At 41.4% G+C, this 23,682-nt stretch overlaps 1 protein-coding gene across 2 annotated transcripts in view; it reads right to left on the bottom strand.

The window, feature by feature from the left end:
- Positions 1–454: 454 nt before the first annotated feature.
- The window catches only part of cyfip2 (cytoplasmic FMR1 interacting protein 2), a 34,256-nt gene continuing 11,028 nt past the window's right edge, over positions 455–23,682 (bottom strand). Inside the window, exons 2-30 of one of the 2 annotated variants that reach the window (XM_054792324.1) lie at positions 23,502–23,651; positions 23,329–23,418; positions 22,320–22,397; positions 21,866–21,967; positions 21,558–21,739; positions 21,375–21,471; positions 20,695–20,823; positions 20,510–20,614; positions 20,339–20,427; positions 20,016–20,253; positions 18,991–19,143; positions 18,673–18,812; positions 18,443–18,590; positions 17,493–17,646; positions 15,996–16,152; positions 15,821–15,917; positions 15,678–15,754; positions 15,496–15,604; positions 15,274–15,393; positions 14,986–15,185; positions 14,825–14,912; positions 14,569–14,712; positions 14,363–14,453; positions 10,108–10,238; positions 8,071–8,143; positions 6,443–6,537; positions 6,114–6,352; positions 4,744–4,891; positions 455–2,217 (exon numbers count right to left, since the gene is read on the bottom strand). In XM_054792324.1, coding sequence (XP_054648299.1) covers positions 2,050–2,217; positions 4,744–4,891; positions 6,114–6,352; positions 6,443–6,537; positions 8,071–8,143; positions 10,108–10,238; positions 14,363–14,453; positions 14,569–14,712; positions 14,825–14,912; positions 14,986–15,185; positions 15,274–15,393; positions 15,496–15,604; positions 15,678–15,754; positions 15,821–15,917; positions 15,996–16,152; positions 17,493–17,646; positions 18,443–18,590; positions 18,673–18,812; positions 18,991–19,143; positions 20,016–20,253; positions 20,339–20,427; positions 20,510–20,614; positions 20,695–20,823; positions 21,375–21,471; positions 21,558–21,739; positions 21,866–21,967; positions 22,320–22,397; positions 23,329–23,418; positions 23,502–23,618 — 3,759 coding nt within the window. In that variant the 5' untranslated portion in view covers positions 23,619–23,651 and the 3' untranslated portion in view covers positions 455–2,049. The other variant, XM_054792325.1, reaches the window with a different exon arrangement.

Here is a 23,682-nt window from a genome sequence, read left to right on the forward strand (position 1 = left end):
TATGCAATGAAATTCTTGTTCTGTTCATTCTCCCAAAAAACGAAAGAAAACACAAGAATATGAATAAGAACAAAAGAAACATTAATACCAAAAAAGTAAGCAACAAGAACAGAAGAGACATTAATACCAATAAATGAATAAATAAATAAATAAAGTGCTATGAGTGTGTGAGTGCACTATACACTATGACAGCGGTATACTGTATACAGTACATATAAATTCAAAATAAAACACAACAGATTAAAAAAAAAAACGTTTGACAATAAAATGTGACAAAAGTCATATTATTTATAATTATATATTCATATAATAAAGCAAATCAGATTGTTTTTCTATATTGCAAACGTCACTTAATAGTGAATTTATTGCAACCCTTTTCCCACCTCCCAAAAAAACAGTCTTCATTCGAGACCCAATGCTCAGGTCAAGCTGAACAAAAACAAATGCAATACCATTTTTTCAGTTAAACATGTTTTATTTCATGGAAATACAACATCATTTCAAATCCTATGCAGGACCATTGTTGTACATTTTATAGTCATTTCTCCATTTTGGGTACTTCAAAACATGGTCACTTGTACAATTACATAAACAAAGCCTCATGTCACAAATGGAGCCATTGATGACAATAAATTACACTTCCATGCTAAGGTTCTGCAATGATACAACTTGTGCCTTCGTTTTTACTGGAATAACCTGTAAATTAACAATAGATCAAAGTTGAATAAATAGAATAAAAAGACGGCAGAGTTACAAAAGAAGATTTAATTAAAAATCAAAAAAGGTAGGGATTACTGCTGAGTTTCCTTCATATGAAAAATAGGGGCTAATTTAGCATATCTTCGTAACACTGCTAAAACTAAAGCAAAAGTCCAACAATAATTAATACTGTCTATATCCAGGAAATGCTCAGTTTAGTCACTTTTTTTTTTAAGGTTTTCTTCATTTCACACATCTACTGGACCCGAATCATCCACACACCCCAAACAGGTTCATCTAGTACAGCACTGTCATCATAAACCGAGAGGTATTTTTCTAATCATGTTGTCGCTTTTAACTCTGGAAAAAGCAAACACGTTCACCCCAAAATTGTGTATTCTTTCTAAATTATGAATATTATCACTGTATTCGTGTACAGTATATAAAAATCTTTCCAACAGGCAAACAAGAGAATAAGGGATTAAGGATTAAGGGTTTCCAATCAGTATCAGACCAATATACCGAGGATGTGTAAATTAAAATATTCATATTAAAACAAGAACAATTACAACACTCAACACTTCACTTAGTTCAACTGTGAAATTTACATTGAAACGAATGGAATAAAAATGTGCCATGAGGCAAGAAAACCAGATGGGTTTGGGTGGGGTGAAGGAATAAGATGATTAAAAGCAAATCAAAACAGTCAGGTAGTCTCATTCCCTTGAAAGCAAGCAGATGAAGTTAACACAAAAAGTAAGGAAGAATTCTTCCGATGTATCATGACAGATGGAAGGTATATCATAGGCACACCAGATAAGTACACAAATGGAGAGGAGTTTTCAAACATATTATGGTGAGATGATGAGACGCCAGCTGCGAGTCCAATGCTAGTACTGTTAGTATCTACAGTCGGGCCTATAAGCACCAAGTTGTTAAGATCTTTTTCATAATCATGAATCAGTAAGGGTTGACTGTCTTCTAGCACAGTCTGGACTCAAGTAGGACTATTTGGGCATATGTGTAAGTAAGCCAATCTTGAGGTGTGAAGTAGAAGGATTAAGAGAGGGGGCATGCATGAGTCTGACTGCGTTCCATGTGTATATTAAAACTGAAAAAAAGTAATGTGAAGACATACTTCCACTTCTGGTCTGGTCAACCTCACTGCTCCAGGCATTCAAAGACATTTCAGGGAGCGTTTTCAGATGATGTGTCTTTAAGTCCTTTAACCAGTGAAGAGGAATTACAGTATCTGACAACTGTAAGAGACCAGCAAGTAGCAAGAAACAGCAGCACATCTGCGGGGAATGTGTGTGTTTCGGTGTGTGCTATGTGTGTGTCGGTTTGTTTTCAGCAAGTGGTGGCCAGGGACTGGTGTATAGGGGGTTGGAAACAACGAACATGCTCCACAGTGGAGCTGTCGGTCTCCACGGCCTTCATGTACTTGTTTAGGATAGCAAAGATCTCATTGTTAAGGATCTGGTACTTCCTGATGCGGTCTGCCATCTTCTTCAGTGGCTGTGAGGGTAGACAGTGACGATGCAGTCAATCGCAGTCAAAACACAATGCTGGAATTCTTTATTTGGAAAACGGTAGGAATGCTCCAATCGATCGGTCACCGATCAGTATCAGCTGATTTCCGTGGAAAAGCACATGATCGGCATATGCCGCTAAATGCCTTTCAACGGCGATCATAAAAGCCGTGGCTCGTATTATCGCAGCCTGCAGAGAACCCTGTGTGCAGTGGAGTGTCCTTGGGTAGCGTCCCCCTTCCCCTTTCCTTCACACTGCGCAGGCGTGTGGCTGCAAAACTAAAACAAACATGTCTGCCGTGTGGAACTTACCTGTCATTTGTGAAAATGATGTTAAATTTGCCACAAAATGTAGCTCACGTGTGTAGCATGTTAAAAATAGTGCTAAAATATACTGCTCAAAAAAATTAAAGCAACACTTCGAAAACACATCAGATCTAAACTGGGGGAAAAATGATCTTGAATATCTTTCCTGATAATAAGTGGGTGATGTATTAGTAACAAAATGATGCCACATAATTTGATAGAAATGAAAATGATCACCCTATAGAGGGGGGAAATCAAAGACACCCCAAAAATGAAAGTGAAAAAATGATGCAGCAGACTGGTCCATTTTGCCAAAATGTCATTGGAGCAACTCAAAATGATTCTCAGTAGTTTGTGTGGCCCCCATGTGCTTGTAGGCATGCCTGACAACGTCGGGGCATGCTCCTAATGAGACTACGGATGGTGTCCTGGGGGATCTCCTCCCAGATCTGGACCAGGGCATCAATGAGCTCCTGGACAGTCTGAGGAGCAACCTGGCTGCGCCGGATCTATTGGGTTTAGGTCAGGTGAACGTGGGGGCCAGTCAGTGGTATCAATTCCTTCATCCTCCAGGAACTACCTGCATACACTAGCCACATGAGGTCCGGCATTGTCGTGGACCAGGAGGAACCCAGGTCCCACTGCACCAGCGTAGGTTCTGACAATGGGTCCAAGGATTTTATCCCGGTGCCTAATAGCAGTCAGGGTGCCATTATCTAACCTGTAGAGGTCTGTGCGTCCTTCCAGGGATATGCCTCCCCAGACCATCACTGACCCACCACCAAACCGGTCATACTGAATGATGTTGCAGGCAGCATAACGTACTCCACGACATCTCCAGACCCTTTCACGTCTGTCGCATGTGCTCAGGTTGAACTTGCTCTCATCAGTGAAGAGCACAGGGCACCAGTGGTGTAGTTGCCAATTCTGGTGGTCTATGGCAAATGCCAATCGAGCTCTACGGTGCTGGGCAGTGAGCACAGGGCCCACTACAGGACGTCGGGCCCTCAGGCCACCCTCATGGAGCCTGTTTCTGATTGTTTGGTCAGAAACATTCACACCAGTGGCCTGCTGGAGGTCATTTTGTAGGGCTCTGGCAGTGCTCATCCTGTTCCTCCTTGCACAAAGGAGCAGATATCAATCCTGCTGAGGGTTGAAGGACCTTCCACGGCCCTGTCTAGCTCTCCTGGAGTAACTACCTGTCTCCTGGAATCTCCTCCATGCGTCCAGGTACCACAGTGATGCCCTGGTCCAGATGTGGGAGGAGATCCCCCAGGACACTACGGACACCATCCGTAGTTTCATTAGGAGCATGCCCCGACGTTGTCAGGCATGCGTACAAGCACGTGGGGGCCACACAAACTACTGAGAATCATTTTGAGTTGCTACAATGACATTTTGGCAAAATGGACCAGTCTGCTGCATCATTTTTTCACTTTCATTTTTGGGGTGTCTTTGATTTCCCCCCTCTATAGGGTGATCATTTTCATTTCTATCAAATTATGTGGCATCATTTTGTTACTAATACATCACCCACTTATTATCAGGAAAGATATTAAAGATCATTTTTCCCCCAGTTTAGATCTGATGTGTTTTCAAAGTGTTCCTTTAATTTTGTTGAGCAGTGTAGTTTAATACGTCATCTGAAGAACAAACTTTACGGACAATGGTGAGTTTTCCAGGCTCACTGTGTCATCGTCAGTCAAACGGCAGCTGACGCAGCCAAAGCGCTAGACAAAACTCGCCTGTATGTGCAAGACAGTAAGCTGAAAAATAATTGAATTCATCAGACTACATGACCAGCCTTTTTCAGTGGCGGAAGAAACGACTGCTCTCTCACTTGGAGCCAGTTACTGCTACCTGGAAGTCCTGCCACAGCTGTTTCATCAGACAATGTACCCTCACATAGGAAGTCTCCTAAAAGAAGGCGTCCCATCCTCTGTAAGTTTCACGACTGATTTGTGTAAGTTAAGTATGTTTTGGTCTAAATTAAGGTGATTTTATGGTTGCTTCTTCAGATCATATCTCATATTTTTTTGGGTCCCCTTATGCCGCACCCCTGGCTAATAGCGCTCATCATAAATAAATTGACAAATTTACAGCAACCCATGTGATCGGTATCAGTATCGACCAATTTCACTTATCCGTATCGGAATCATCAGCATAAAGCCCTGACCGGAGCATCCCAACACAACAGTATACCAACCACATTTTTGATGATCTCATCCTTGCCGTCTTGTCTTTGGACCTTGAGCAGGTGGTAGCAGAAGTCAAAGAGATCAAAACGGCGCTGTTGTCCCAACAGGACAATGATGGCACAGCCGGCCCAGTTCAGACCATCCCCGAAGCACTGCCTAGAAGGCAAAGGCACACAAGTCATGACACAATTTTGGATCCAGAAATGAACATGACAGAGAAATAACATACTAAAAACATATCCAGGGTAAACATATTTAACGGTTTTATTTATGTTTGAGTTAAAGCCTCCCGTCCAGTTACCTAGAGACGACACAGAGAAACACCCGAAAAAAGTGGCCCATAGGATGGGGAAGTTAAAACAACGGAGGAGGAGCTGTGGTGCTTTTTGATCAATGAAGTAGTCATCAAACACTAGTCGAGCGGCCAAAAAATATGATATTGCCGAGGGAGTCTAACATACTGCACTGGAATACACTGATGCTCTGTTCACCAAATGTGCCGTTTTAACGCACAGGTCAGGCCACTGTTGCACTGCACTGCTGTTTTATGACCATCTAAGTTGTTAACATTTCAATTTTACACTACTTTATTGACCAAGCAGATCTCCACTCAAACGGTGTGGCCGTCGTCTTTATGCTATTTTGTGCTCATTTGTCATTATATTATATAAAAGGCATAAAGTCTGAATTCAACAGTTGTAATAAAAAACTACTAAGAGTTGAATATTCTTTTACCCTTTGTGAGCTACTGAAAATCAGCTTGTATCACCATCATAAGGCTGGACACACTGTGTTTATGTTCATTAAACAACCACACACAAATACTTGAAAAGGTTAGTACGTACGCCATGAATGTGATATCCACTTCCCCGTGGAACAAAATCGAGCTCCGAACTAACCGCATTGCTCAAAAAAGTGCTAAAAAGTCACATTTGGAGTCTGAAGACCAGAAGCTAGGCAGATAACGGGAGCTACTGTAGCTCGCTGCCACCAATGCAAAGTACAGCCAGTGAGAGCTACGCAAAGCGTGTAAACAAAGATGCAAGAATAGTCTAACAGAGATAGGTTTGTTAAGGGAGTGATCAAACACGTTGACATCGCTTGCCGTAGCCTGTGGCGAGCTCAATACGAGCCGTGTCATTTTGTTGGCAACCTTATGCAGCACAGCAGACATGTAGGATTTGGCGCCGGACGCAGATTGTTTTTTTGTGATCGTGAGCATCCCCATTATTCGCATTTTTATCTGGATTTGTGTCAAAAATTGCTGGGTTCCTCCATCACACATATGCCAACTTCCTCAGAGCTCAACTAGCAAACCAACAGCAACAAAAACATCGATCTGTTACATGTTGACGTGCACGAGTGTGGTGTTACTCACTCTGCCGTGAACTCATGAGTACCCACAGGAATGCAATACACAAATTGCATTGCACTCCAGAGGCGATGGAACTCCATGCACTCATCAACATGCATGACACCGTTAGTGGGAGGCGGCCCACGCCACACCCCGTCCTGCAGGAAGCTGCGGATACGCGTCAGGATGACCTCAAACATGGAGAGGCCACAGCACAGACGCTCTTTGGTCAGCAAATCTCCCTCGCGGGCAATGGCAATTTGCTACCAGAAAGACAAAGAAAACATTACAAAAAAATACGTATTGATAAAATTTTAAATGTGTGTTTTTTGCTTCTGAAAGTGTATACTCACCTGAGGGGTTCCCAACCTCTCAATTAGAGGCACAAGGTGGAGAGGGGCATACTTTGCTTCCAGCCTTTTCATTCTCACCTCCAGACGTTCTCCCTCTACACAACATAAAGATGCTTTTACAATGTGACATTTCTTAAACCTTTGCTTTAAATCCGAGTTTCCCAAAGTGGGGTACGTGTACCCCTAGCCGTAGGGGGTACGGTGAATAAAAATTTAAAAAACACTTGACTATATTAGTACCAAACACTGAGATTTATGTAATGTGCTCGAATGCCACATGTGAACAAAGTCGTGGGGATGTCCCGATTCACATTTTTTGGCTTCCGATCTGATCTTTTTTTTTTTTTTTTTTTTTTTAAATAGTCTTTCCAATCCGATCAGATCCTTTTTTTTTTTTTATAATAAGCTTTCGTTACAAATGGATTTAGAATATATGACTTTTTCTTTTTTTAACAAACTCTCTTCAACGCAATAGTAATTTACTGACGGCCCCTAGTATAAACAAGCAGCGGTTAGAGCAGCACTTCCCGTGAAAGCTCCCCGCACCATGACACAGCAGTCCGGACACAGTGAGAGGGAACTACCGCTGTAGCTACGAAGCCGAATATCCTACGTCCAACGTGAAACTAACTTCATCACGGTACATGCGGACATGTCTAATGGTGGTGTTGCGTTTTCCTTGTCTTCTGGATGGCGTGAGTCCAGTGGCAACCAGCTTTGAGGCGTATTACCACACCTACCGCTTTGGAGTGTCGGCATGAAGTTGTTCATTGCTCTGTGTGCGTTAGATGAACAAATAAGTTTGATGATGACGTTGTGCATTAAAAGTGTTTATCTTGAAGATTTTTCAAAATCATTTATATTGTCTACTAAATGAGAGCTGGTGTTCTAACGTGGGGCTGTGACTAGTGTGTTTTCTGATCTGTATGAATCATTTGCTTGTTTACTGGATGCACTGACTATGATAGAAAGTCCCCACTTTTGCACACGTAAGTAAATTTAGGCTTTCACGTGTCTTCTTCGGGCATTATGGCCACTTTGTTCGGCGGTCCTTGAACACACTACGACGCCGACGCTGCACAGATAGAGGTTAATGCTCTGCATAAATGCACAGAGGTGAGGTTTAATAATGTTAGCTCTGTGCTGCTGTGCCTTTTCCCTTGGTGCATAATCTCATGCTATATGTGTTCATATGTCCATTTGGCGCCGCAATAAGCCTCGCACGTGTAACATTAGTTGCATTGTAGTGGTTATTTCCATGTTGTTTCAGACCAAAGCACAGCAAAAGAGCATAAAGATCACAGTTCACCATATCCAACCACAGCTTGCCACCACTTGTCATAAATAAATTCACCAAACGGAGGACAAACCTGCCAGGAGATATCTAACCCCTCTAAAACCCTCTCCATTTTAAATTAGTAGTCTATGTGTATAGTTAAAAAAATAAGACACACAACGGATGTTTTAATATAATGTCATAACATGTAATATATTAATAATATATCAAAGATGTTTAATTGTGTGGTTTATGTTTTTTTAAGTGTGCAGGAGTCGGGGGTGCATGACTGCCAGTCAGATGTCTGAAAGTCTGGAAACCACTGACTTAAATCATCTGTAGACCAATATACCTTTGATGTACACTCTCGGTAGAATGTTCTGGAAGGGCGCAGCATGAAGAAGGTCACACACTTCCTCCTGTGACTAATATTTAAGAAGACAAGATTAGTTCATTGAAAATTGCTTCAGGACATCCTTCCAGAGCATGCAGGTAGCCACACACCAAACATCCCAGTTCCCAAGGTTAGTAAGTGTCCAGATCTAAGGACTACAATGTCTCATGTCTACTTATAGCTCTTAAGGCATGAATAATTAATTGATGCTACACAGAGGGACATTTGAGGTAGTCAGTAAAACTAGCTTGGGCTGACAAAAAGTATCGGTACACTGGCACTAATGAAGTTAAAATAGAGGCAAAGAAAGTATTGGTCCAATAACATCTTCCACTTTTCTGGGAAGATTTTCTACAAGATTTTGGTGTGTCTGTGGGATTGTACGTCCACTCATTCAGAACAAGGGTTCTTTATGGACCTTGCTTTGTACATGGGGTACATTCATGCTTGAACATAAATGGACCTTCTCTAAACTGTTCCTCTGGCATACAACTGTCCAAAACATCTTAATAAAATGAAGAATTACCATTAGGGGTTAGCCTAACCCATGCTTAATGAATTTATTAAAAGGTGTGCCTCAATACTTCTGTCCATCTAGGGTATATGACATGTTCTCCGAACCTGCAGAGATCTTTACAGGGCTCTTCTACGCTATGAATACTTTGAAAATTGTTAGTCGTGGGTGAAATGGAAATCCCATGGTTGCAATTGTTACATTTTTGGAGTATAGTGATGATGAATGAACCGTGGGTATCTTGTTAGATGGTTTAATCCTGGATATTGGGGGTGGGGGACACCAAAACCTGACAGGAATATCTTGGTTTCATTGAGTGGATCTGATATGAACTGTAATTTAGAAGTCATTATTGATGCGCTGTTTGCAAAATCCGCACACAATTTCTGCTACGCAGATAATATTGATGAAGTGCAGGAACTTTGGAAATCCAGTAACAATTGTTGCCTTTCGTGTCCTCTGCCGTCACATTCGTTAATTAGCGTGGGATACGTTGCTTCTAACACATACCAGGGTAGACTATCGTTACGGGGCCAAATGAATCCACGTGAATAAAACGTTATTAATTTAGTTATGTATTGATATCTAAAAATCATGTGGTGTCCGATCATCACGACTGTTATCACTGACAAGGATGTTTTGTAAGTGCAAGGTTTTATTTGTGACTATTTTTCATGAAGTTAACATTGTTAACAGTGTTTTTTATGATTGAACACTGCAAAAAAAAAAAAAGAAGCAAGTTTTCAGTGCACCTCAACTTTAAATTTTGACTCCCTTGTCAGGTTTTTAGTCAGCAGGTTCGCAGTGTCATGTCATATACATAAAATGCGGCTACAACAAAGATACAAATCTATTCTATCCAAGTTTACAATCTATTAAATGTAGAGAGGCAGTTACATTATGTGCTACAATGAAGAACATGAGCAAAAGAGTCATGCAATATAATGAGTAGGCCACATGCAACTGAAGTTCAAACCAATGCTGTATATGCAAAGAAAGAAGTGCTAAATAGGATTGTTGAGATGTGTTATGTAAAAAGGCATTACATGCACACAGATCCAGACGCTTTAATCATACAGACTTCAAGGTTGATAGGACATTGAACTGTGTCATGCAAACACACAAAAGGGGGGAAAAAACACAGCAAACCAAACTAAAGTGAGAAAAAACTGAAAGAAATAGTCTTAGTGTTACTTTGATAGCAATGAACAAAACCTATATCCTTACCACCTGTGGTAGATGCCAGCGTGTAATGAAAAATAGAATCATAGTTTCAAAATTAAACTCACTGTGGGACTCAGATTGGGAGCCTGAAAGTTTCTGTCTGTGATAGCTGATTCAGAGGAAATCAACATCTTAAATTGGGCAGAAAGTCTTCGACTCACAGAGGAACCACATATAGCACAGTAGCAATACAGGCTGCAAGATCTACAGTAACTACAGCTAAAAGTGATAAGTCACAAGCTGATGATTTATCTTACCAGAGCTTGCTCGATGAGCAGGCAGAAGAGGATGGCATTTCCCACCTCCCTTAAGCTCTGGAAGACATCTGTCTTGAGCTCAGCGTACTCAATAATATCCTTGAGCTGATGGTGGAAGAACTCCAGGATCCCTGGAATGAAAGGAATATGGGAATCATATTGTATCCTGTGGATGCGGTATTTTATTGGCACAAGTACTGGCCTACTACAAATATCTTCACAATGTCACGGATTATTTTACACGACCAGAATGATTCAAGATGATGTCAGAGGGTTTTTTCGGCTGCCCTGACCCACATTGTGTCCAAGCGCCAGACTCTTGATCAGAGGATGAGGGGGTCATTAACTGCTGGTCATAAGATCTCAAGCAGTAAGTCAGGTCAGAACTCATGGTACAGAACATCCGTAATCTAAGGATTACTAAAACCTTCTCACAGGGATAGTCCATCTGACTAACGTCTAATCGGAACAAACAGTTCCTGTCAAAATGGAAGGATGCCAGTTTGCAGGCGATGAACTATAACTGTCCAGTGTTAACTTTATTTTACCCACAAAATGTGATCAGAATACTTAGGATTTGGCCTTGGTCTGACATTTTTTTTGTCTATATCAAAAGGATAGATAGGGTATCACAAGTAAATGTTATATTTCTTATAAATATTACTGTATATTTTGTTTTTTAGGGAGGGCCAAACAACGAATAAAAACTATTAATTCGTTCATCTGTGGAAATTGTCCACGGCAAAGATTATGAGGGATGCCTCTGACTTCTCATTTTATTTGTCTGTGTAGGCTCTCAGTCGTACAGGAGTTGTCCATCGAGGAAAAGGCTTCTTGAGACGTCATCTGTACTTCTGTGTAGAAGGTGTCGGACGTTTCGCTCCTCATCCGAAGAGCTTCGTCAGCAAACTAATAAGTGCTGGTAGCTTAGGCCTTAAATACAGTAAGAGTGGGCGGAATTGGTGTGCCAACACCCTCCTCCTATTGGTTCGTTACACTAAGCCTGGGCGGAGCAGTGGTATAATCCTATCCTGTTATTCACACCTACGATAAAAGGGAAGTGTCGCTCCCTGAATTGGGTATGAACGACTCTGATACTGGCTTGTTAGCATCTATTGTTCTGGCTCGGCCCTGCCTTCACCTCATTTGCAAGACTAAGAGCTGTGGGTTTTGGTCTCAGTAACCTGCTGAACACAGGGTCCAAATTGAACCTCAAACCACCATTCCGATTCAATGATGGGTTCTGTTGTTTGACAAAAATAGCTTCCTTTACTCCTCTTTCAAACCATCTGTTTTCTTTGGCCAAAATCTTTACCTCGCTGTCCTGAAAAGAGTGATTGGTAGCTTTCAGGTGTAGATGTACTGCTGATTGAGGACCACTAGCATTGTCCCTGCGATGTTGATAAAGCCTTTTTTGGAGCATTTGCTTAGTTTCCCCAATGTAGTGCTCTTTGCATTCCTCATCTTTACAGTGGATGGAATAGACCACATTGCTCTGTTTCTGGTTTGGAGCCTTGTCTTTAGGATGCACTAATTTTTGTCTCAGGGTATTTACTGGTTTGAAATAGGTAGGAATTTTGTGTTGCCATAAGATCCTCTGGAGTTTATCAACATCGCAGGGACAATGCTAGTGGTCCTCAATCAGCAGTACATCTACACCTGAAAGCTACCAATCACTCTTTTCAGGACAGCGAGGTAAAGATTTTGGCCAAAGAAAACAGATGGTTTGAAAGAGGAGTAAAGGAAGCTATTTTTGTCAAACAACAGAACCCATCATTGAATCGGAATGGTGGTTTGAGGTTCAATTTGGACCCTGTGTTCAGCAGGTTACTGAGACCAAAACCCACAGCTCTTAGTCTTGCAAATGAGGTGAAGGCAGGGCCGAGCCAGAACAATAGATGCTAACAAGCCAGTATCAGAGTCGTTCATACCCAATTCAGGGAGCGACACTTCCCTTTTATCGTAGGTGTGAATAACAGGATAGGATTATACCACTGCTCCGCCCAGGCTTAGTGTAACGAACCAATAGGAGGAGGGTGTTGGCACACCAATTCCGCCCACTCTACTGTATTTAAGGCCTAAGCTACCAGCACTTATTAGTTTGCTGACGAAGCTCTTCGGATGAGGAGCGAAACGTCCGACACCTTCTACACAGAAGTACAGATGACGTCTCAAGAAGCCTTTTCCTTCTCATTTTATTGTTTCATTTTGTGGCGAGTACAAAAGTTCAATGGATAATTTGATGTTCCTTAAATGTCATAATTTAAAACATCAAGTCCTACTAAAAACAAAAAAAAAACATTCAAAAAGAATTCAGAAGTTGTGTAACATATTACGATTCAGAGGTAATTTAGTTCCAAATGACATAACTACTAATAAGAAATGCATTACATATTGTATATTTTGTACAAATAAGCGTATTCGTAGCTAGACTTCAAGTGAAGGCAAAGTGAAAATGCTGCATACATGCGCTGTTTTCGAGGAAATTGTTCAAATAGGGATTTCAGAAAAGTTATTGCTAAGATAGTCCGTCATAAAGGGAAAAAAGGTTCAACAAATAACTAAGAAACACGGAGAAAGGTGGTTGCTGAACCTGTCTCTCTCACTGAGTGGAGTGGAGTCTGAACACACTCAAGTCTGCAGTGAGCAACAACACGCAAAATGTATACTACGGCGTTCCCTCACTCTATCGTGGTTCACCTTTCACTGATTTTTTTTAGTGCTTCTTTCTTTTTTTCCGATTACAGCGTATGAACGCTGTTACAGGCCGAGCCAGGCCCTTTCAGAAGAATTGCATTGTGGGAAGTTGAGTGTCTCTGTCTTCCTCTCTCGTCTGTCTGCATCGCCCATTGTTTTCTGCGTCCTGATTGGCTGTAGACCATTGTCAATCAGTCTTCTCCGTGCCGCCCTGTCATGTCTCCTGTGTCATTGCTAGCTAGCTTGCTTGCTTGCTAGCTTGTAAATGAATCTTCTGAGTACTGTAGCAATATGTTTTAACAAGGATACAAAAACGCGACAGTACAGCGGAACGGCCCCAGAACGAAAAGGCACGGTCACAGGAGTGAAATAACACGTGACCGACTTAATACTAACGACTTAATAACGACGGAACACTGTACAACCAAAAAATGCTCATGAAAATGGGAAATGCAGAATGAACTGCCTCATTTCCTCACATTGCTTCATCTAAAATGCTCCAACTGCATACATTTCCAATTATTTAATAAACATGATAAATATACCGCCAAAATTACAAAGCCGAGTGTGTATGTGGTCATATCCAATGCTTGTATCCCCACTGGAAGTGATGTGGACTGCCTCTAGATCAAGTGGTTGCAACCCAGCAATAATATTAAGCCTCCTATTAACCCTTAAGGCGCCAGAGGTTTACTGGTTCAAAAGGTTGTAGCTTGAAAATGGTTAGAGATAAAAGCATACTGTAAGCTAGAAAAATCATCAGTATGACCCAAAGTTTGTGATGGGAGTAAATGTACTCACCTAATGTGCATATTATGACATCACCAGGGTCAGAATTTGTCAGATCTCTGTCTCCACGATACCGGCTCATCAAAATGTTTGATCCACTTGTGATACTCTTCCTCATCTCTCGAGCAAACCCACCGATCCATCATCGTCATTTAAAGCAGGATCTTGAACACCACTGCTGCCTCAAAGGCATTATTACTGCATATTGTCATTCATCCAGGTCATATTTTTCGATTAGCAGTGTATCTTTTGCCGAGGAGTCTCCAGCGGATCGTACCGCTTATGCCGCTATTTTTGTGATTTTTTACATTCCCGTTACCCCCGCACCATTAGCGGTGATTTGACAACCCACCACGTCCCCCTCCTGCCACCCCGAACACGGTTTAGCAAAGCATCGCCTAAAGTCACTGCTGTGTGTGGACTGTCATGGCGAGCCGACTTGCTGCCTCACACGCACGGGGCTTCAAAGTCTATAAACTTTTAAACTTTGCATAGAAACAGCCACAAATGTTGCTCAGATTGAAGTTACAAATGTCCGCCATGTCCTGGTGTAAAGTATTAACTACATGAGGCACCATATTTGCAGATATTTGCAATGTTGCGACTTTGGCAATTAAAAGGGTTAAAATCCCACCTAATAGTTGGAATAATTTTAGTATTTGAATAAAAGTCTTCTGTACAAAAAAAAAAAGCATTTTTTTTTTTTTTTAGCAGAGACTGAAAAGCAACAACAATGTAAACATTGTCACAGAGGGGTACAAAACCTCACCTGGGGAGCCATACTCATGGCGGGGTAGGCGGCATATTTTGGGCATGACTTCTATCAGTGTTTTTACATACTGCAGAATGGTGCCCTGTAACTAGAAAGCAGACAGAGGACACAAAGATGAAACAGAAAATGACTCTTGAGAATCCACCAAAAAAAGAGAATGTGACATTTTTTAAGACGACCAAGGGGAAAATCATGATGAATACCAGGCTTTTGACAATCTTTAGCAGTTCCTCCATCACAACAGCAATGCCTTGATAGCCAAGGAGACGACAAATTGTCTTAAAGTGAGGCGGGCCAACAAAGTTTCTGTAGGAGCTGTATATGTGAGAGTAGGCAATGTTCAGAGGCTAAGTGGGGAAGAGGACACAAAGAAGAAAAAGTGTTATAGATGTCCTTGCCAAACTAGTCAAATAAGCTTTTGGAAATGGAATTAAATGTGTGTGAGTGACAGTAGCACACCTTGGACCCATACAGGTAGTAAGGCTGCACATTAGCTGGCTTGTCTCTTTGAGGCTCCTGGGTGAAGGGAATGGCTGTGCGTACAAAGCTGAAAATAAAAAATGTTAACATTAAAACTCCACCGGACGTAGAAAAAGGTGCATCTGCAAGCACACACTGACCGGTTTGTTGATCCGTTGTAGCAGTAGTTCGGGAGGAAATCAAAATTGAGTTCCCAAAAGACATGAAGTGTGATTCGTCCATAGGGAGCTGAGACGTTGTGATTGGCCTCGCGGAACATGGCATCAAAGCTGTCCAGGGTCATGTGCTTGGACAGAAGCCGGTGGGTGAGTCTGTTGATCTCCAACAGCCACTCCAACTCCTGACCAAGTTACAGTGCAGAATGTTGGGTTTAGAGTCTGACTTAAAAGGCACAGCTTTGCTGAAATCACCATGGTGTGTGACTTTACCACGATGGAGGTCAAATCCTCGCTTTCAAAGCGGCTGATGGCATGGTCCAGAGACTTGTACATGGCAGCAGAGATCCTCTGGGTGATCAGGCGGTTTAGGTCAATGGAGCGACCCAGTAGCTGCAGGAAACAAATGTAAGAGTCCGTCAGTACAGCTATAAACAAATGAAGTGCAAAAAGGTACGTTACATACCAGAAACTAAAAATATATTTTTTCATTACCTGTACATGTCTCTGTTTAAGCAGCGTCTCATAGCGGTTTGAAGGAGGGTATGGTATAATCACTCCATAGTTTTTACACTCTGCCCGGAAGCGCTTATCTAGGAGGACGCTGTAAAACAAATGTGAAACAATTTAGAGCATGCTATGCAACTAACTTACAAAGAGCTATTCACTCCTCCTACCTTCCAGCCATTGCTTTGTAGTAAGCAAATATCTGATCAGCCAACTTGTAGACAAACTGATCAAAGCAGAGGTTTACCTGCGCACACAGAGCAAACAGTCTCGAAACAGATCAAAAGATTTGCATTTCAGCATTAGAAATTACCTCAGCCTCAATTTCATCATAAAGGAATTGCTTCTTGAACTTCGTAAGAGCATAGTAGCCGCTGTCATTGTACAAGTCCAGAGGATACAGCACATACCTAGCAGAGAGAGCAAAGCAAAGAAATATACAGCATTCTGCTCGAACACAATTCGACTGAAAAGGAAGTCGGTCTCACTCCATCATCGAAGGCTCTTTGGTCTCCAGGATGTGGTCAGTAAGGATCCAGGGCATGGACATCTCAATAGGAAACTGGATTCTGCGTCCCATGGTCAGCTCAAGGAAGAACTCTCTAAACCACAGTTGGGACAGGTCACAGCACTGCTGCAGGGCCTCTGGACATTGAAGGACACAACAGACCATTGCATTAGTCCAAATAAATACAGATCTCTACATGTCAGACTTCAGACAATGGAATGTGTTGGAAAAAAACGGCCTCTCTTTAGTATCCAATTATACAATGGCATAGCCATAGCCTTAACCTTGCTCCCTTGTTATCATGATAATACTAATGGCTTGTCTTCAAAACACTAGATGTGTGTCTGAGTTGTTCAACAAACACGAAACAAAGGCAGTCTCAGCGAATAAAAAGGGTGTTTTGTGTGACTGAAACAAGAAGCATTTTTAGGGCCCTATGATTTCCGTGTTAACCGAATCGGGAACGGAATCGCGGAATTGGTCAATAAAAAGGAAATATATTGTTAAACGCGGAACCTTGCGGAAATTGACATCATGTAAATGATATGCTGCTTATTGGCGGTGGCGGACAGATGTGTAGAGGACAGGAAGTGACGTCGGAGGTGGTCATGGGTTATGGCCCCAATAGTAGCCCGTTTATTATTACAATTATTATGTTATCATTATTATTGTGTCTTCTGTTGGATAATTTAAACCTGCAATAAATTCCTTTTCTGACCATCACGTCTGGTCCTTGTCTAACCGAACACCGACACCTAGTGGCCAATGTAGAATACTACATTTTTATTATTATTTGTATTTTAGTTCATTTACTTAGTTCATTTTGCCATTTTTATGCTTGAAAATGCTTAATTTAGTCCAAGAATAAATATGCATTTTTTAAAACTAATAATAGGCGGCATTACCATGAAACAGCGATCATTTATTAATTAATTACTTTGTGAGTGAGGGCGCGACGTTCAAACCACAATGTAGCGAGGGACGACAGTATAGTTATTGCTAATGTAACTTATAGAGAGAGTTATTGTGTGCAAACTGTGTGGTTATTTAAATTGCTTGATGCAGATTGTTTTATTTATAATGTATTACTAATATTATTTATTCATGTATTTGCAGGATTTTTATTTTGCAATAAAGGCATTCATATTGCACTTCAGATTTTTCTTGTATTTAATTGTAATTTGTTGACCATGTAAATTGGGTGACGTTATCGTACAAATTAAAAGACAATGGTAAAAACAATGGCATTCATTTTCTTTGGAGGGGGGGTGCTACATCGGGTAGGGCCGGCTCTGTACAATGGAATAACATAACACCGATAGACCAGCAGAAAGCTAAAGTGATGGAATAAAATTCAAAAGGAATCTTCCACTACTTTGTCCCATTACTAATTTTGTGTTCAGCTGATTAAGAGCTCCGACCACTTTTGTCAATAAACCTATTTACTAGCTGCACTGCACTGGGAGGTTTTTCTCACCACTGAAGTTGAGTAAGTGTGTGAAGAAGAAGGATTGTTTGTGGAAGTCCTCGATGGCCACCACAATGGGTCCATCTAGGCTGCTGCGCAGAGTCTTTTTCGAGCCACTCTTGTCTGCAATCAATGACTCCAGCATGGTGCGCACCATGTACAGCTGCAGGGGCACACAAAGGGGAATCCATGAAGCAGAAAGAAACCACACATACCACTGCACAAGTAACACAAGTATAACGGCATCCAATGAGCTACTGTATAGCAATAGTGCAGTTCTAATCTAGTCCAAACTACTAGAATAATAAACATAATGTTAAAATGATTCCTGACATATTATAGTATTATATAGAATATTGTAAATAATAAGCATTATTATCTTTTTAAAAACAGAATTTAGAGCTTGATACAGCTCTCAGGCTGGACATCATTGTGCAGAGGAACCCTGTTGATTGCACTAAAACATACAATCCTCTATAAAGTATTTTCAGTTTTTGTACTCTGCTGGTGAAAAGATTTAGAACACTCTAATTTCCCTTTTTTCTTGCCATTTTGGTAGCAACAAATTACTTTCTCCAGTACAATGCTGTTCAACTGATGCTCACGAGGGTATAGTACCACAGTGTGTTCTGAACATTGTTTTTATACAGACAGAGGAGGTAGTATGTACTCCAGAACTTGTAGGAATTAGTTGCACCAACTGCCAAAGGCTTGATCAACCTCCATTTTTAACCTCTGGCACTTCACCACTTACCTTTGTAGCATTGCCAGCTATTCACTCAACTTGAATGACTTGAATTTCAATAAATAACTGGAAAAATTGTGTTGTGAGTTTGACCGATAGTGTACATTACTGCGTATTTGTGAGGATGTAAATATGTTAATAAGGTAAAATAAATTAAAATATAATGAAATTATATGATAACAAAATCAATTATGCATCCTTCTGCAGATCATACCTGTGTGCTGGATGGTCCCACAGCTCTACGGGGCACCTTGATATCAAAACCGCCTTTAGGGTCCTTCTCCCCTCTCAGACAAGGGTCATTTGGAGGTTCTCTCGCCCCTTCCCAGTCACAGACGGTCTTTCGAATGGCCTGGAGAACACTGTAGAACAAAGAAAAGGGGGATGATAGAGCCACACAAGACAACATAAAGACACAAATGTGATGATCAGATCTGTGTGTACCTAATGAGGACGTTCTTCTTCTTGCGCACAGCCTGCCGCAACGGCTCCCTGAGGGTCATTTGGGCAAAGTCCTGCAGCGCTGCGTAGATGGTATTCCTGATGGCCTGATTGAACACGGACTCCATTCGGCCCATCAGAACCTACACAACAACATTGTAGCCATGAAAACTGAACGCTGGGCATCACATCTGTTTTAGGTAGAATATACTTGATGGACAGTAACAAAAGACATGGTGTTTTGTACGGCAGTCAGCGTCTGAGAGCATTTATATGAAAGCTACACAAAATGTCAAAATGACCTTTGGTTCTGTTTCATACCTGGAGCCCTTTGATCATGGCAATCACTTCCACCAGGGCAAATTTTTCCTCGCTGGTGTAATTGTATCGTGTGGCTCGTTCATACTCCTCTGCCGTGCCTGGACAATCTTTATTACAGAACTTATCTGTGGGATGGACCAGCTTCCATGAGTACTGAAAGAATCAAACAAAAATATGAAGGACTGCATTAGCTGTTGTCAGACAGAAAGTTGGGAAGTAAAGGGTCAAAGGTCTGATTCCTGGTTCCAGACAGACCTGGTTCCAGACCCGGCCGTGATAAGTACATTTCAGCAAAGTAGAATTCCTTATTTATTTAAGGGAATAGTTTTAGTTGGAGCAGAGACCTTTTAAGTACAATTTTTAACATTATTAGAGCCCTGTAGACATGAAATAACATCCCTATAGTCACCGTTATAGTCGTATTACCCAATATAGTTGACATAAAAGACAGAAAATACACAAATTAAGACATAAATATAACTCATGCTTGTGTGTGTTGCTGTAAATGTGTTCTGGTGCTAGGGGAGCTGAGTGGGGGATGGACAGGAAGTGACATCAGGGGTTCAGAATTTAGTTTTAGCTTGGAGTGGTTTAAGGCCACAACAGTGGCTTGTGATAGGAACTATTGTGCCTATTGTGAGATAATTCAAACCTGCAATAAAAGCCTGTTATTCCGACAATCAAGTCTGGTGCTTAAGCGTCTCACCGAGCATTACAGTAACATTATTGACACCTAGTGACCAGTGTAGCATACCTTGAATGCCTTATATTTGCATTTTAGTTCATTTAGCCATGTTTGTGCTTCAAGGCAAACAAATAGTAACATTTGCTTAAATATGGATATTTTTTGACTAATTCAGCCACAAAACAGCAATGAATTAACCTTCATGAATTATTGTCCTTATAAAGGCAGACGTGATGCAGCTGTTAGCTGTATTAGATATAAATCGAATGCAAGTCCACCTAAAGTTGTGGCAGGTGAGACTCTCAAAGCTTTCCCTGACCATTCAAAAAGTGGTACTTACGACTTCCATGACATGTGTGCTCCACTTGGACAACAACTGCAGACCCCTCAGCGACAGGTCAAAAAGCTCTCTGTATTCCTCGTCTGACTTCTGGCTATCCAGACCCGAACCCGTCACCACTTCGCTGTTACTATACCGCGCCAGTTCAGAGATGAATCTGATGTGGTCTTCCCTGATCTGCACCATCTGCTCACAGAGGTTGTACTGTGGCGAGATACTGCTCTGGGTGCACGTCCACCTGGGTGAATAGAGAGCTGGTTCAGTTGACGGTGTGATTCAAGTGAGCGGTCACTCTGCAAGTGTGCACGAATGGGTTTTTTTACTTGGACTTGTTTTCTTCGTAGTGAGCACTTGTCTCAATGTAACGGGACAGCTCTATCTGCATGTCTCCAAACAGTGGCACAACTTGAAGCTAAAAAGCACATGAAAGAAACACTTCTCATTCCAGCATCCCAACTTTGGACCGATACAAATTGAAAACATCAAAGCCTTACTTTAAAGAACTTGTCAATCTTGCTCAAGTTGATCCTCTTTTTGGCATCTAGTTTGTAGATATTACTCACATTCCCATCCATCAGATACAGACCAAAGCCCATCACCTGACACGTGGACATATATGTTATTTTACCTCGTAAAAGTGACTGCTAACGTCAAGTAGAAAAGCACTGAATATGTATACCTTGAGCAGCATGTGTTTCTCACTTGGAGTCAAATACATCTTGTTCTCATAATAATCTACACAAATGTTGACAATATCTGCCAAAAGTTCCTCATAACCGGGAATCACCTCCAGTTGTTGGTGCAGGCACTACATATAAAATAAAACAGAGAAAGATTATTTCACCATCATTTTTAAAAAATATATTTTTTCATCTCTCACTTATTCTATCCATCCACTATTGCTTAAAGCTATTTTGCTCAAGGGGCCTGAAGAAAGCCGTTTCTGAAAAAGGCATAGCAGCAGAACTGGTGAATCGCACATAAAGGTGAGTGGAGGGCATATGACTTCCGAAAATAAGGTAACAAAACAATAAAGAAAATTAAGTACAAATGTAAAAAGACAAATGTTCTAAGAAATGTTCAAACTTTTTCCTCGACCTCATTTTCCGAAATTGCAACTTTATTTTGTTTCTCATAATATTAAAACTTTTGAAAAACATACATTTTCTCTAATATTTCAACACCATGCTACTAAAATGACATTATTTTTCGTCAATTATTTGTTTTCTCCTCTATTTTTCTTATTTTTTCTTTTAATATTTTGACTTTATGCTGGTTTATTTCCCCATTTCAGCACAAATATGACATTATACAAAAGGGCCAGACAGGCGCCCACAAATACCCCCCTGTATAACTAACCTGAGTGATCCTGTTGTGGTTGGCTAAGAACATGGAGAGATTCTGAGACTCTTGGATGGACTGAGGGTCAGCCATCTTCCTCAGAAACTGAGCAGCCCTTGAGACAGAAAGATCCATAACCTTTTAGACTTTGGGAAAAATAAGCAACTTAAAAAAAGGTTGCATTTACTGATGGCACCGTACCTTTTGTAAGCAGAGTGATCATTCTTGACGCTGCACTTCATGTTTTTCAGTTCATCCAGTACAGCGAACATGTTGATAAATTTGCCCAGAGTGAGCAGGTAGGCCTCGGATACAAAGTCTTTCCTTCTCTCCGCATGGCACAGACGCTTTACTTCACTGCAGAAACGTTCAATGGCTTTCCGCTGTAAGACATAAATAAATAAAAACCCTTAACAGACTCAATTACTGTCATGCACATATACAGTACGCTACTTGGATGTATACTGTTCTACTGGAAATATTTTCTTTGAAAAGCATGAATGTCTTACCTGAAAGTACATGAACTTCATGAGCTTGGTGACTTCTGGCTCCAACACCTCGACTGTTTTTTCATAGATCTCCACTCTGTTGGGTTGCTCATTGCATTTCACCTAATCAACACAAGAGGGCACCACCACACACGTTGCCAATGTACTAAATTAATAGCAGGCAATGCAACAGTCGAAGCAGCAAGCAACAATCCAGGATTATCACATTCAAATAGCAAGAATAATAAAATGATGCTGATAAGTGAAATCAAAATATGTCTGCTGTATTCTAGTTCTCTCTTTTGAATGTTTCTTGAGGTTTCCTGTGTTCATTCCTTCTCGGTTCACAGGGGAACCTGTGGGTTGAACATGACGTGACGATAAAGCCGATACAGCCTTTTTGTTTTACAGTGTGTACTTAAAGTACAACCTGGGTTTACCAATCAACCGTTATTTATGGGTGGGTTTATGTTACCTGCGGAATGGCTCTCGAGCAGCTTCTCCAAGTGTAAAGCATCACAGCATACTCATGTCCCTCCTCCAGCATTTCATTCTGCGCAAAATAAACAAAATGATGATGCATAACTTGTAACTCATCAATGCATTACATGTAAACAAATCGATATAATGGTCAGTTACAAATACCATTTTAACAATTTGTTAGACATTTGACATTTTAGCATTTATCATGGCAGCATTATCTCTGGAGGTAGAGCAGGTCGTCTGGAAGGTTGGTGGTTCACTCTCATCGTGTCCCTGGGCAAGACACTTCATCCACCTTGCCCTCCAGTGCTGCACACACTGGTGTATGAATGCGAATGAATGTTTGGTCGGAGAGGCCGTAGGCGCAAATTGGCAGCCACGTTTCAGTCAGTCTAGCCCAGGGCAGCTGTGGCTACAGATGTAGCTTTCCCACTAGCAGTGTGTGACTGAGGAGTGAATGGGTTCACTTTACTGTGAAGCGCTTTGGGTACCTTGTAAAAATTATTATTATTTAAGGTTTGTGTTAAATCTACTCTTCACTACATACTACATACTATATTTACTCCTTTTGGATGAGTAGCATGTTCCATAATGAATGGGCACTTTATTAATATTTCAGCAGTGGAACGTTTTCTCCATTCAGAAGTAGGTGATACACATTTCTGCACCCCTCTGGCTCCAGTGTCCTCAAATAGACTGCCTTCAACCTCAATGGAACTTCCTGATGAAATATGGTTAAAGAAAGCACATCTTCCTCTATTTGTCAGTCAAATCACACCACCTAGTCACTTCTCAACATCGGGAGCATGTTGAGGAGAACAGTGCCAGGCTGATTCACCGCTGCGTGATCATGTGTTGTTTGGAAGTGAACAACCAAAAGACAAGATCTAAAAAAAAATCCACAATCCACACAAACACATTAATGTAAAAGGTTGTGCAGTGCACACCACCTTCGGCTTTGCCTTGACCTATAATAATGTTGTTAAACTGAATGGTCTCACCATGCTGGAATGGACTGTAGCTTGCTCTATATACCGAGCGATGCCAGTCACAAAAGCATTCCTGTCTTCAAAGTTGGTGTCAAAATTGGCCTGCAGAAGAAGGAAAAACAGTGTCGTGAACTACCAGCACATGGTCGTGCATGGTGGTGACAGCGTGGGGGGTGAGTGTGTACCTGGTACATAATGGAGGAGGGAGGGGGTTCGATGCATGGCTGCTGGTCGGGTAGGGGCAGCTCCTCCAGCAGGTCCACATTGGACAGGGCATCCTCCAGGGTCACGTGGGTCGTCATGGTTACAAAGCCTCACTCACGCCACACCCAAGTCTGACAGAAGAGAAAGGGGGAGCACATGAGA

The sequence above is a fragment of the Dunckerocampus dactyliophorus genome, chromosome 11 (assembly GCF_027744805.1).
Source record: "Dunckerocampus dactyliophorus isolate RoL2022-P2 chromosome 11, RoL_Ddac_1.1, whole genome shotgun sequence".
Classification (NCBI taxonomy): domain Eukaryota; kingdom Metazoa; phylum Chordata; class Actinopteri; order Syngnathiformes; family Syngnathidae; genus Dunckerocampus; species Dunckerocampus dactyliophorus.